The sequence below is a fragment of the Scyliorhinus torazame genome, chromosome 13, assembly GCF_047496885.1.
Source record: "Scyliorhinus torazame isolate Kashiwa2021f chromosome 13, sScyTor2.1, whole genome shotgun sequence".
NCBI lineage: Eukaryota > Metazoa > Chordata > Chondrichthyes > Carcharhiniformes > Scyliorhinidae > Scyliorhinus > Scyliorhinus torazame.
Genome location: NC_092719.1, coordinates 7,754,854 through 7,765,872, shown reverse-complemented (window position 1 = coordinate 7,765,872; position 11,019 = coordinate 7,754,854). Strand labels below are relative to the sequence as shown.

General features: G+C 47.8%; 1 protein-coding gene across 1 annotated transcript; it reads left to right on the top strand.

The window, feature by feature from the left end:
* Positions 1-548: 548 nt before the first annotated feature.
* On the top strand, positions 549-10,698 carry echdc3 (enoyl CoA hydratase domain containing 3). The gene is made up of 5 exons (XM_072471016.1): positions 549-783; positions 4,326-4,447; positions 6,207-6,304; positions 9,284-9,484; positions 10,175-10,698. Exons 1-5 carry the CDS (start codon positions 590-592, stop codon positions 10,505-10,507), a joined length of 948 nt encoding a protein of 315 aa, XP_072327117.1. The 5' UTR covers positions 549-589; the 3' UTR covers positions 10,508-10,698.
* The last annotated feature ends 321 nt before the right edge of the window (positions 10,699-11,019 follow it).

The window sequence follows — 11,019 nt, the reverse complement described above, 5'->3', positions numbered from 1 at the left end:
ACAGTTTAGCGTGACCAATCCACCTACCCTACATATCTTTGGGTTGTGGGGGCGAAACCCATGCAGACACGGGAAGAATGTGCAAACTCCACACGGACAGTGACCCAGGGCCGGGATCGAACCCGGGTCCTCGGCGCTGTGAGGCAACAGTGCTAACCACTGTGCCACCGTGCCGCCCTACTAGAACGGGAGTCGTGCTCAAGTCCCACAACCTTCTGGTGCAGAGGTGAGAGTTAGCCGCAGCCCCAACATTGACTAGCAGATACCTGTGGCGTGACTCACAATACTAAAGCTTTTAAACATCACCAGCATCAACATTTGCAGAAGTGTTAATGGTGGGGAAAAAAGAAAAACACAGGGGAAACCCATTTAAATAAAATAGCCATTTTTACCGACTCAGGTATTATTAGAGCAGGTTAAACAAAAAAGATTATAATTTACAATGGAACAACATTCATCAGGGGGAAAAGGGTAAGCAATAAGTCAGCAAACCCATGGTTGGAGTGGAACAGAGGTGGAACTTTAAATCTGAGTTTCGGGTTGTGTTGGGGCCGGTGTACTGTATGAACTGAAGCATCCTGGCAGCACCATGGGATATTTGTACGCTGCTGGAAGATGTTTCGGGAAAATCAGAGGCTTGGCAAGACCCAGAGCTCAGCTTTTGCAGGGGTGGCGCACGGCGAAAATCGTACCTCCTGCTCACGCCCAAACCCGCTTTGCCAGTGAGGCGGCTGCGGCCAAATGTGAGCGACTGACTGTTAGAAAGCAGAAGGACGGGATCAGGTTGGTGTTGACTCAGAATTGATTCAATTTTAATTTACTGCAGTTTACCGGAGAAGGTGGTGGTGCGCTGCCTTCTTGAACCCGCTGCAGTCCGTCCGGCGCAGGTACGTACACCCACCGTGCTGTCAGGGAGGGAGTGCTACAATTTTGACCCAGTTTGATTGACCTGAAGGACAACTGTCCCAATTCTGGCACAAATCCACAATAGTGTGTCTTCGTCAACAAGTTGGGCTTTCTATGACGAAGGCTTAATTTGCCCTTTATGCCAGATTTATTTTGTCAACTAAATTCCAGTTGAACCCTCCAGACCTCCTTCCGTGAGCCTCTTTGCCTCAGCACTACCTTTCCTCTTTAAATAGCCTCCTTCAAACCTTTGATTTTTTTTTCAACCGTATGTCACTGTGTCTTGCGGGACCGAGGGTTTGAAGTGATCACATGTTTAGACCCGATGATGGAGCCTCAGCCAATCTATTTCTCGGATCACGCTGAGGCACGATCAATTGGACAAAAGACGATCGTTGAATCCAACTGAGGATTTATTGCTCTCAGATGTGTGGCCTCCCACAGCAGCTGGCGAAATGGCTGCTGGCTGGAGGACATGCATATTTATACCCCGCCTCCTGGGCAGAGCCAGCAGGCAGGGACTACCGGCAAACCTGTAGTACAGGTCCTACCGTACATCACCTAATAGAGGTGCAACAGTGGTTTGCCACACACGCCATGTGCTGTGGACTGAGACATAGTTGTTTGGGAAGCTGGCTGTCGTGCGGCGGTGAGTGATGGAACTCTGGATATATATCAATGAACATTCAGGGCAGAATCTTGTGCCCTCCTCCTTGACAGATTTGGTGGCAGGGTGGGGGGGGCATTTAATCAGGCAGGAGAGTGACCAGTTCGATTTAGGTTCATGACGGGAAGGTCAGTGGACCGGTCTCCCCGCCCAGCCGACAGTTAGGGCCATTAAATAGGCAATTGCTGTCAAGCAGTGATCTGCCTCTCAGCTTAGCCAACTCAAGCAGTGGAACTCTGACCATTTCTCCCCAGCCCTCCAAATTTCCTGGCCTCTCACAACTCTCTCATCTCCGACAAGGCAGGGCAGCACAGTAGCATAGTGGTTAGCACAGTTGCTTCGCAGCTCCAGGGTCCCAGGTTCGGTTCCAGCTTGGGTCACTGTCTGTGCGGAGTCTGCACATCCTCCCCGTGTGTGTGCGTGGGTTTCCTCCTGGTGCTCCGGTTTCCTCCCACAGTCCAAAGATGTGCAGGTTAGGTGGATTGGCCATGATAAATTGCCCTTAGTGTCCAAAATTGCCCTTAGTGTTGGGTGGGGTTACTGGGTTATGGGGATAGAGGGGAGGTGTTGACCTTGGGTAGGGTACTCTTTCCAAGAGCCGGTGCAGACTCGATGGGCCGAATGGCCTCCTTCTGCACTGTAAATTCTATAAGTTTATAAAGCACAGGAGAATTTACTTCTGTGAAGTTCCCCTGTCCACTGTTTTTATAAAACGTTTCACCCCTACATTAAAACAGCATTCATTGGTTAGTAATTGCGGAGGAGGTCATGTGACACAGTGGCTAGCGATCTCACTTCTGGGCCAGAGTTCTGGGTTCAAATCCCACTTCAGGACTTGATGGCCACTGAAGGTGGGTTCATAGTGTGGCCAAACAAGCTGATCATCCTTGCCATAGGATAAAGAACGAGAGCATTCCCTGGTCAGCCGGACTGCAGAAGGCAATGGAAAACCACTGCAATACTTTGTCAAACATAATCATGGACCAGTCCAATCAGAGTCCACCGTTGTCAATGGCCTGAAGTGGGAGGGGTAATAATGGACTATGCAATTTCAGACCAATGGTATTTAGTCAAGGGCTAATCATTTAGAGGATAATGTTCAACACATTCAGAAACTGGACCAGCCATATAAAGACAACATAGTGTTCCAAGAGCAGCTCAGGCTGGGAATCCTTCAGCGAGTAGCTCACCTGACTCCCCAAAGCCCGTCCACCATCTATAAGGAATACTCCCCACTTGCCTGGATGAGTGCGGCTCCAACAACACTCAAGGTGCTCGACACCATCCAGGACAAAGCAGCCCACTTGATTGTTCATCCATAAACATTCACTCTCTCCATCACTGACGTACAGTGGCAACAGTGTGTACCATCTACAAGATACACTAAAGGATATCACCAAGGCTCCTTACGCAGCACCTTCCAAACCCATGACTATTACCATCTAGAAGGACCAGAGCAGCAGACACATGGGAACACCATCACCTGGAGGTTCCCCTCCAAGTCACTCACCACCCTGACTTGGAAATATATCGCCGTTCCTTCACCATCGCTGGGGCAAAATCCTGGAACTCCCTGCCTTACAGCACTGTGGATGTACGTATATCACAGGGACAGTGGTTCAAGAAGGCAGCTCACATTCTCGAGGGCAATTAGGGATGGGCAATAATTGCTGGACGCCCGCATCCCGTACAATGAATTAAAAAAACACTGAAGTTCATTTTAATTCGCAGCACCGAGGCAATACCGATCGCAGTATTGTTATCACGTTGAAGGAGGCATTCGGCCCATCATGTCCGCACCGGCTCTCCAAATGAGCATTATGATTTAGTATAATTTTACACCCATCTGAATAAACATATAGGGCCTCAGTTTAACATCCCATCTGAAGGACAGTGCCTTTAACAGTGGAGTGCTCCATCAGTACTGCACTGAGTACCAACCTTCAACTGCAGGTGTTCAAGCCCTGGAACGGGTCATGGATCTAGAATCTTGAGATCGGTCCGAGATGCGAGTGCTACCAAACTGAGCCACAGATGGCAGAGGACGTCACCTTCCCACTGTAGAACGTGTCTGATTGTTAGTCGATAGCAATAAGGTGAAAATTGGCAGGTTGTATAACAAGCATGACATACTGCCGGTGGTGAGGTTGAAAATTATGGCATAGATTCGTGCACAAGTCAAACTTTTGAGACCAAATGTCTTTTACAGGGTAATGTATTTGAGATGTTGACATGCAGGTTTGATTTAAGGTCCATAAAAATGGCTGTCCCAATGAAACAAAATAAAATGCTTCAGAAAATCATGTTAATTATCATTCTTAATCTGATTACTTTACTAATTTGAATAAGAAAATACAAATTTTAAACATCGGAACATTTTAAACATTTACTTACCAGTATACATTATCATTGTAATTTATGCATTTACAATGAAATTAAATCATTACCGTCTCCAGGATTACACTTTGGTTCTGAAACTTTTGAACTTTGAGCCCGAGGAAACTAGGATTGACTTTTACACATGGTGAATGAAAAATTACATATTTTTGGCCAAAAGCCATGGGGTTAACTTTCACAAGACTGATTTTTACACAAGTCTATCTGGTACTCCCGTACGTATAATCTTGATCATTTAATTTAATCAAGCTCCTTTTGGTAAGCCATTGGGTGAACTAAGAATATCTTAGTAAATGCTGTACGGGTAACTGCCACGTAACTTTGTCTGCTGGAAAATAGTTTGTCTTCTGTTTAGGACCATCATTCTGAATAACCCAAAGAAGCGGAATGCTCTATCACTGACCATGTTAGAATCTCTGCGCAGTGACCTCCTCCATGAAGCAGAGAGCAATGACCTCCGAGTTATCGTGATTTCAGGTAATTCCAGACTTGATTTAGGATTTACTAAACAAGTTAAGATAATCAGTCAAGCTCCTTATGTGGCACATTTACCCTTGCTAGAAGTGACTTATATTCATACCCAGGACCTGTATTCTGCAAGCAAAAGGAATATGCTCAAGCCTCGCATCTTCTTTGAATTACCTGGGGGTTTGGGGAGCCTATAGTTTCCTGTTGCTTTCTCCCTAGCAACATCTTGGCCAATCAGAGTCGGCTTCCAACCAAACACCACTCTTTTCTCATGTGGTACAAATTGTTGTAATTGTTTGACATTTAGCATCCTTGTTGTGGTGTTCTTTGTGTTGCTTATTTCAGGATGGTTAGCGTAGTGTTCACAAAGACCAGAAAATAGCTTGAACTTAAACAAAGCTATAAATTTATTAAGACTACTAACTTGGATTCGACACGTACTCCTGAAGAATACACAGTTGATTAATAACATCTAAACTACACTCATCCACAGCTAATCTCACTACTGATTTAAACTATGATCTGCTCTCACTTACACTATCTGTACTTTGGACTCTCACCAGCTAACTCCTGCACACACTCTCCCACAAGACTTAGCATCACTGTCTTATATAGTTGTAAATGTAGCTCCCTCTAGTGGCTAATCTCGACACTTCATTAACCCTTGCAGTACCGACGGTTACAATAATACCATACTTGTGTTTGTCCAGATGAGTGCAAGGTGAGAAGCTTCAGCAACACGTCTCTCTTTTCAGTGATATTCAGTTCTGTATTACCAAGTTTAATAAGGTCCAACAGATCGACTTAGATCTCAAGTCAAGCCCATGGGGTAAGGTGTGAAACTTGGCCAGGGAAACCAGAATGAAGCCAAATTCAACAGCTGCCTTTAGCCGCATTGCTTGGTTCATCCCACCCACCGCACCGACCAAGGTGCAGTGATTAGCTCCAGGTGGGAAATCAGCGGGTGCTCCTGCTCAGCTGTGTGGATTTGGAGAGTTCAGGTGTGGTCCGGATCAGGCTGGGCTGCAACTTGCGGACACTGTCAAACCTCACGCATAATCAATGGGGCAGCCAGCAAGGGACGGAGGCTGCTGATGGAACCATGTCCCGGCAAGGTGTCAGCTCCACGAGAGACAGGAGGGCTGGAAAAGGGGGCAAAGAATTGAGTTATGAGAAGTTATGTCCTGTAAGGAGAAATTCCAGTTGAAATTCCCCACCTGACCCACGCACTTTGATTCTGGGGATTGCTGGTTGTCCCAGTGCTGGCCATCGCTGGGCTTACGGAGCTGCCCGCCAGTCATTCTGAGCGAGGGGCGGGCATGTCACCTCCAGCCCATTAGTGTTGCTCAGAGCATTGAATGGCTGCTCGGAATCCCAGGGATGCATTCCCCAGCAACCTATCCATAGGTCTGACTCCAGAAAGATTCTGTCCCATGTCGCTGGATCACTTCCCAGTTAAATAGTCATAATGCAACTGAGCCTGTTTGGGTTCCGCTGGGGAAGGATGAGGTTGATGGGCCGAATGGTCTCCCTCACCTTTACATATCTGTGGGAGACCTGGGAATAGGCTCTCTCTCTATCACTCTCTCTTCCTCTCTCTCTCCATGCCCTCTGCTCTACAGTACAAGAAGGAGAAAACAATAAATTTGTGCTGAGCAAAAGAATGTGTTAATATGAGCAATTGCTGGAAACATTTTCATTTGTACTAAATGCAATATTAGTGTCCTATTTCCATTTGAGGCTTATCCTGTGTGATTCACGTGTGCAGCTGAAGGGCCGGTATTTTCATCTGGACATGATCTCAAGGAACTGACGTCTGCCAAAGGATGGGATCACCATGCCGAGGTCTTCGCAGTCTGCACTGAAGTAAGCTGATCAATTTATAATTGATGTATTGAGTAATGACAGCAGCTTGCATTTATATAGCCCACAATTGTTCACAATTTACATAGATGATTTGGAGTTGGGGACCAAATGCAATGTGTCCAAGTTTGCAGACGACACTAAGATGAGTGGTAAAGCAAAAAGTGCAGAGGACACCGGAAGTCCGCAGAAGGATTTGGATAGGCGAAGTGAATGGGCTGGGGTCTGGCAGATGGAATACAAAGTTGCCAAATGTGAGGTTATCCATTTTGGTAAGAATAACGGCAAAAGGGATTATTATTTAAATGATAAAATATTAAAACATGCTGCTGTGCAGAGAGACCTGGGTGTGCTACTGCATGAGTCACAAAGCATTGGTTTACAGGTGCCACAGGTGATTAAGAAGGCAAATGGAGTTTTGTCCTTCATTGCTAGAGGGATGGAGTTTAAGTCTAGGGAGGTTACGCTGCAATTGTATAAGGTGTTAGTGAGGCCACACCTGGAGTATTGTGTTCAGTTTTGGTCTCCTTACCTGAGAAAGGACGTACTGGCGCTGGAGGGTGTGCAGAGGAAATTCACTAGGTTAATCCCAGAGCTGAAGGGGTTGGATTACGAGGAGAGGGTGAGTAGACTGGGACTGTACTCGTTGGAATTTAGAAGGATGAAGGGGGATCTTATAGAAACATATAAAATTATGAAGGGAATAGATAGGATAGATGTGGGCAGGTTGTTTCCACTGGCGGGTGAAAGCAGAGCTAGGGGGCATAGCCTCAAAATAAGGGGAAGTAGATTTAGGACTGAGTTTATGAGGAACTTCTTCACCCAAAGGGTTGTGAATCTATGGAATTCCTTGCCCAGTGAAGCAGTTGAGGCTCCTGTTCGGGCCGGAGAGTGGAGCTGAGTCCACGAAAGATCAGCCATGATCTAATTGAATGGCGGGGCAGGCTCAAGGGGCCAGATGGCCTACTCCTGCTCCTAGTGCTTATGTTCTTATGAGATCTCGTCTTGCAATAAACAACATACAAGACATGAGTCCACCTTTCATTGCTTTAACCATTGGCTTAGTGCTGTAAAGGAGTGAGAGGTTGAACCATCAAGTGGAGCGGTACAGCGGACAGGATCGGGCTCAACCGTGCAGACGAACATACCAATTCGGAACAGGAGTAGGCCATTCGGCCCCTCGATCCAGCCCCACCATTTGATAAGATCATGGCTGATCTGATTCGGGTCTGAACTCTACTTCCCTGTCTGCCCCCAAATCCTTTGACTCACTTGTCAGTCAAGAATCATTCTGATTCGGCCTTCAGGAGTTCCACAGACTCATGACCCTCTGAGAGAAAACATTTCTCCTCATTTCTGTCTTGAAGGGGAGACCCAGGGGCAGCACGATGGCGCAGTGGTTAGCACTGCTGCCTACGGCGCTGAGGTCCCAGGTTCGATCCCGGCCCTGGGTCACTGTCCGTGTGGAGTCTGCACACTCTCTCCGTGTCAGCGTGGGTCTCACACCCACAACCCAAAGATGTGCAGGGTAGGTGGATTGGCCTCGCTAAATTGCCCCTTAATTGGAAAAAAAGCAAAACATTAAATGGGAGACCCCTCCTTTTTAAACTGTGTCTCCGGGTTCTCGACAGTCTGACAAGAGGGAGCCCCCCCCTCAACATCCACCTTGTCAATTCCCTCAGGACCTTCTCTGTTTCAATAGGACAGTGGGAGGGATTTTTCGCCCGTTCCTGCCGAAGGCATCACCGATCCCGACGAGGGCGAGCCCCGTGACACATTCCCCGGCGGAGAAGGGTGCACACAGCGGGAACGCCGTTGTCAACGGCGGGATCAGAAGGCCCTGCCACCAGCCAATGGCGGGCTGCTTCCTCTGCCGTGAAAGTTGCCGTGGAGGGGGCGGGGTGTCGTCCCCCCCCCCCCCCCCCCCCGCCCTGGGGGTCCCCCACCCTATGATTCCCTCGTGGTCAAGTTACCTGCTAGCATTCTCGGTGTAGACGCCCAAGTGAAGAGTGGTCACTTTGGAGCGATACTAGAGGGCAAGGGGCGCTTGCGAAACAGGCAATATCCCTTCAGGCGACAAGGCATTCAGGATGGGAGACAGTTGCTGCAAGGGCTTAGGAAAGGGGCAAGGAGGTAAAGAATAGGAAACAGAATGTTATTGAACAGGAGAGAGAGATTGCAGAACTCGGAGGTGCAGAGGGATCGGGGTGTCCTGACGCACGACTCTCAAAAAGTTAGTCTGCAGGTACGGCAAGTGGTCAGGAAGGAACGTTGGTGTTTATTGCAAGGGGAATGGGATATAAAAGCAGGGAAGTTTTACTAACACTGTAACGGGCCTTAGTGAGTCCACATCCGGAGTACTGTGAGCAGAGTTGGTCTTTTTATTTGAGTAAGGATATAACTGGGTTGGAAGCAGTTCAGGTAAGGCTCACTTGACCCACTCCTGGGTTGAAGGGCTTATCTGATGAAGGAAGGTTGAACAGGTTGGATCTAAAACAATTGTGGTTTAGAAGAATGGGAGGTGATCTCATTGAAGCATGTAAAATCCTGAGGGGACCTGAGAGGGTGGATTCCAGAAGGATATTTCCTCTTGTGGGGGAGATGGGTACTATGGGACACTGTTTAAGAATACGAGGTTCTTTTTTAATAGAGATGAGGAGAATTGTGTTCTCTCTTTCAGGGCCATTAACATGTGGAATGTTTTTCCCCAGAGGGCAGTGGTGGCTGGGTACTTCAAGGCTGAATTTTGATTGTCAAGGGAGTCTAGGGTTATTGGTGGGACGGAGAGGAAAGCGGAGTTGGTATTACATCCAGATCGGCCATGATCGTATCGAATGGTGGAGCAAGCTCAAAGGGCAGAATTGCCGACTCCTGCTCCTACGTCCGACCTTCCCATGTCCTAAATGACCGTGAATAATCAGGAGCAGTCAAATGAAATGTCACCAAGTTAGCTCTGCCTCTCACACTTTTCATAACTTGTAGGTCATGACCCTGCTTCAGGATATTCCGGTGCCAGTCATTGCTAAGGTTAACGGTTTGGCCACAGCTGCTGGCTGTCAGCTGGTTGCCAGTTGCGATGTTGCCGTGGTGTCGGACAAGTCAAAGTTTGCCACTCCAGGAGTCAACGTGGGAGTCTTCTGTTCCACACCAGCTGTCGCAGTGGGGCGATCTCTTCCTAGAAAGGTGTGTGGCGGCATCATTTCAACTGGGTTGAATTTCACCGCAATGTGTTTGTACTGTTGTCAGCATATAATTTTAATCTTTATTACTGTCACAAGTCGGCTTACATTAACACTGCAATGTAGTTATTGTGAAAAGCCCCTAGTCGCCACATTCCGGCGCCTGTTCGGGTACACAGAGGGAGAATACAGAATGTCCAATTCACCGAACAAGCACGTCTTTCGGGACTTGTGGGAGGAAACCGGAGCACCCGGAGGAAACCCACGCAGACACGGGGAGAACGTGCAGACTCCGCACAGACAGTGACCCAAGCCGGGAATCGAACCCGGAACCCTGACGCTGTGAAACAACAGTGCTGACCACTGTGCTACCGTGAATGCCTCATCCAAAGCGTGGCACGTCCGACAGTGCAGCACTCCCTCAGTACTGCCCTGGAGTGTCAGGCTTGATTTCTGGGCTCAAGCCCTGGAGTGGGACTTGAACCCACACTTTCCGATTCAGGGTGATCTTTTCTTTCCCTCTGAGAAATGATTTCCTGTTGTAGTCTCCCTGCCCCCTGATCCTTCCTAATCCACGGTAAAAATTTCAAAAAGTACTCCAGCTCTGTGTCGACGTAAAACAAAATTGGGGCGGAAACGTATCCTTTTGCTCAGTTTTCCTTTAATGCAAATACGGAAACTCTATTCGCCACAGGTCACTTTAGAAATGCTGTTCACGGGAGAGCCTATTTCCGCGCACGATGCGCTGCTGCATGGGCTGGTCAGCAGAGTGGTGCCCGAGGACAAGCTGGACGAGGTGACCATGAAAATTGCCGGCAAGATATGCGAAACCAGCAGGTCCGTCGTGGCACTGGGAAAAGCCACGTTTTACAAGCAGATGGCCCTGAACCGAAATGAGGCCTACCAAATCGCCGCCCAGGTCATGGTGGACAACCTAACACTGAAGGACGGCCAGGAAGGAATCCTCTCCTTTATCCAAAAGAGGAAACCTGTTTGGACACATTCCGCAGAGAAGGCAGACGAATAACCGTCTCTGTCGTTTCGTGGTGTGCGGTGATTTGATGAGTGTTTCCAAAAAGAGAACCGGGACGCAACCTCTGTAAATTTCCCAGCGTGAGACGCAATCCACTTCGGGGAGTAATGATTTCTGCGTGAAATGAATTGCACACGGAAAATAGATTGTAAATAAAAGAAAATTTAATTTGCGGTGGAATTTTATATTCAAACTACAAAGAGTTTTTTTTTTAACGATGAATCACAACTTTGAATTATAAAGCGATGCCGCACAAAAGTTGGCCATTCCGCCTATCAGATCAGTGCCTTTAGTCCCACGATTGCCAGATAATTTTTCCCTTTGCAAGTACTTATCCAATTCCAAGTATCCAAGTTATTAGTCAATCTATTTGCCTCACCCTTTCAGACACCACATTCCAGATTGAGTCAACTCAGGCTTAAAAAAAGTCTCCTCAGCTTGGGCCTGCTTGTTTTGCCAGTCACCACATATCTGTGACGTCTGGCTACTGGGCCTGCTGCCAGGGT

Bases quoted from the DNA above. Each gene is read 5' to 3' on its own strand.
- echdc3 (XM_072471016.1), top strand. From the start codon at position 590: ATGGGATATTTGTACGCTGCTGGAAGATGTTTCGGGAAAATCAGAGGC. The intron at 784-4,325 runs GTTGGTGTTGAC...TCTTCTGTTTAG, and splicing joins AAGCAGAAGGACGGGATCAG to GACCATCATTCTGAATAACC. The intron at 9,485-10,174 runs GTGTGTGGCGGC...TATTCGCCACAG, and splicing joins GGCGATCTCTTCCTAGAAAG to GTCACTTTAGAAATGCTGTT.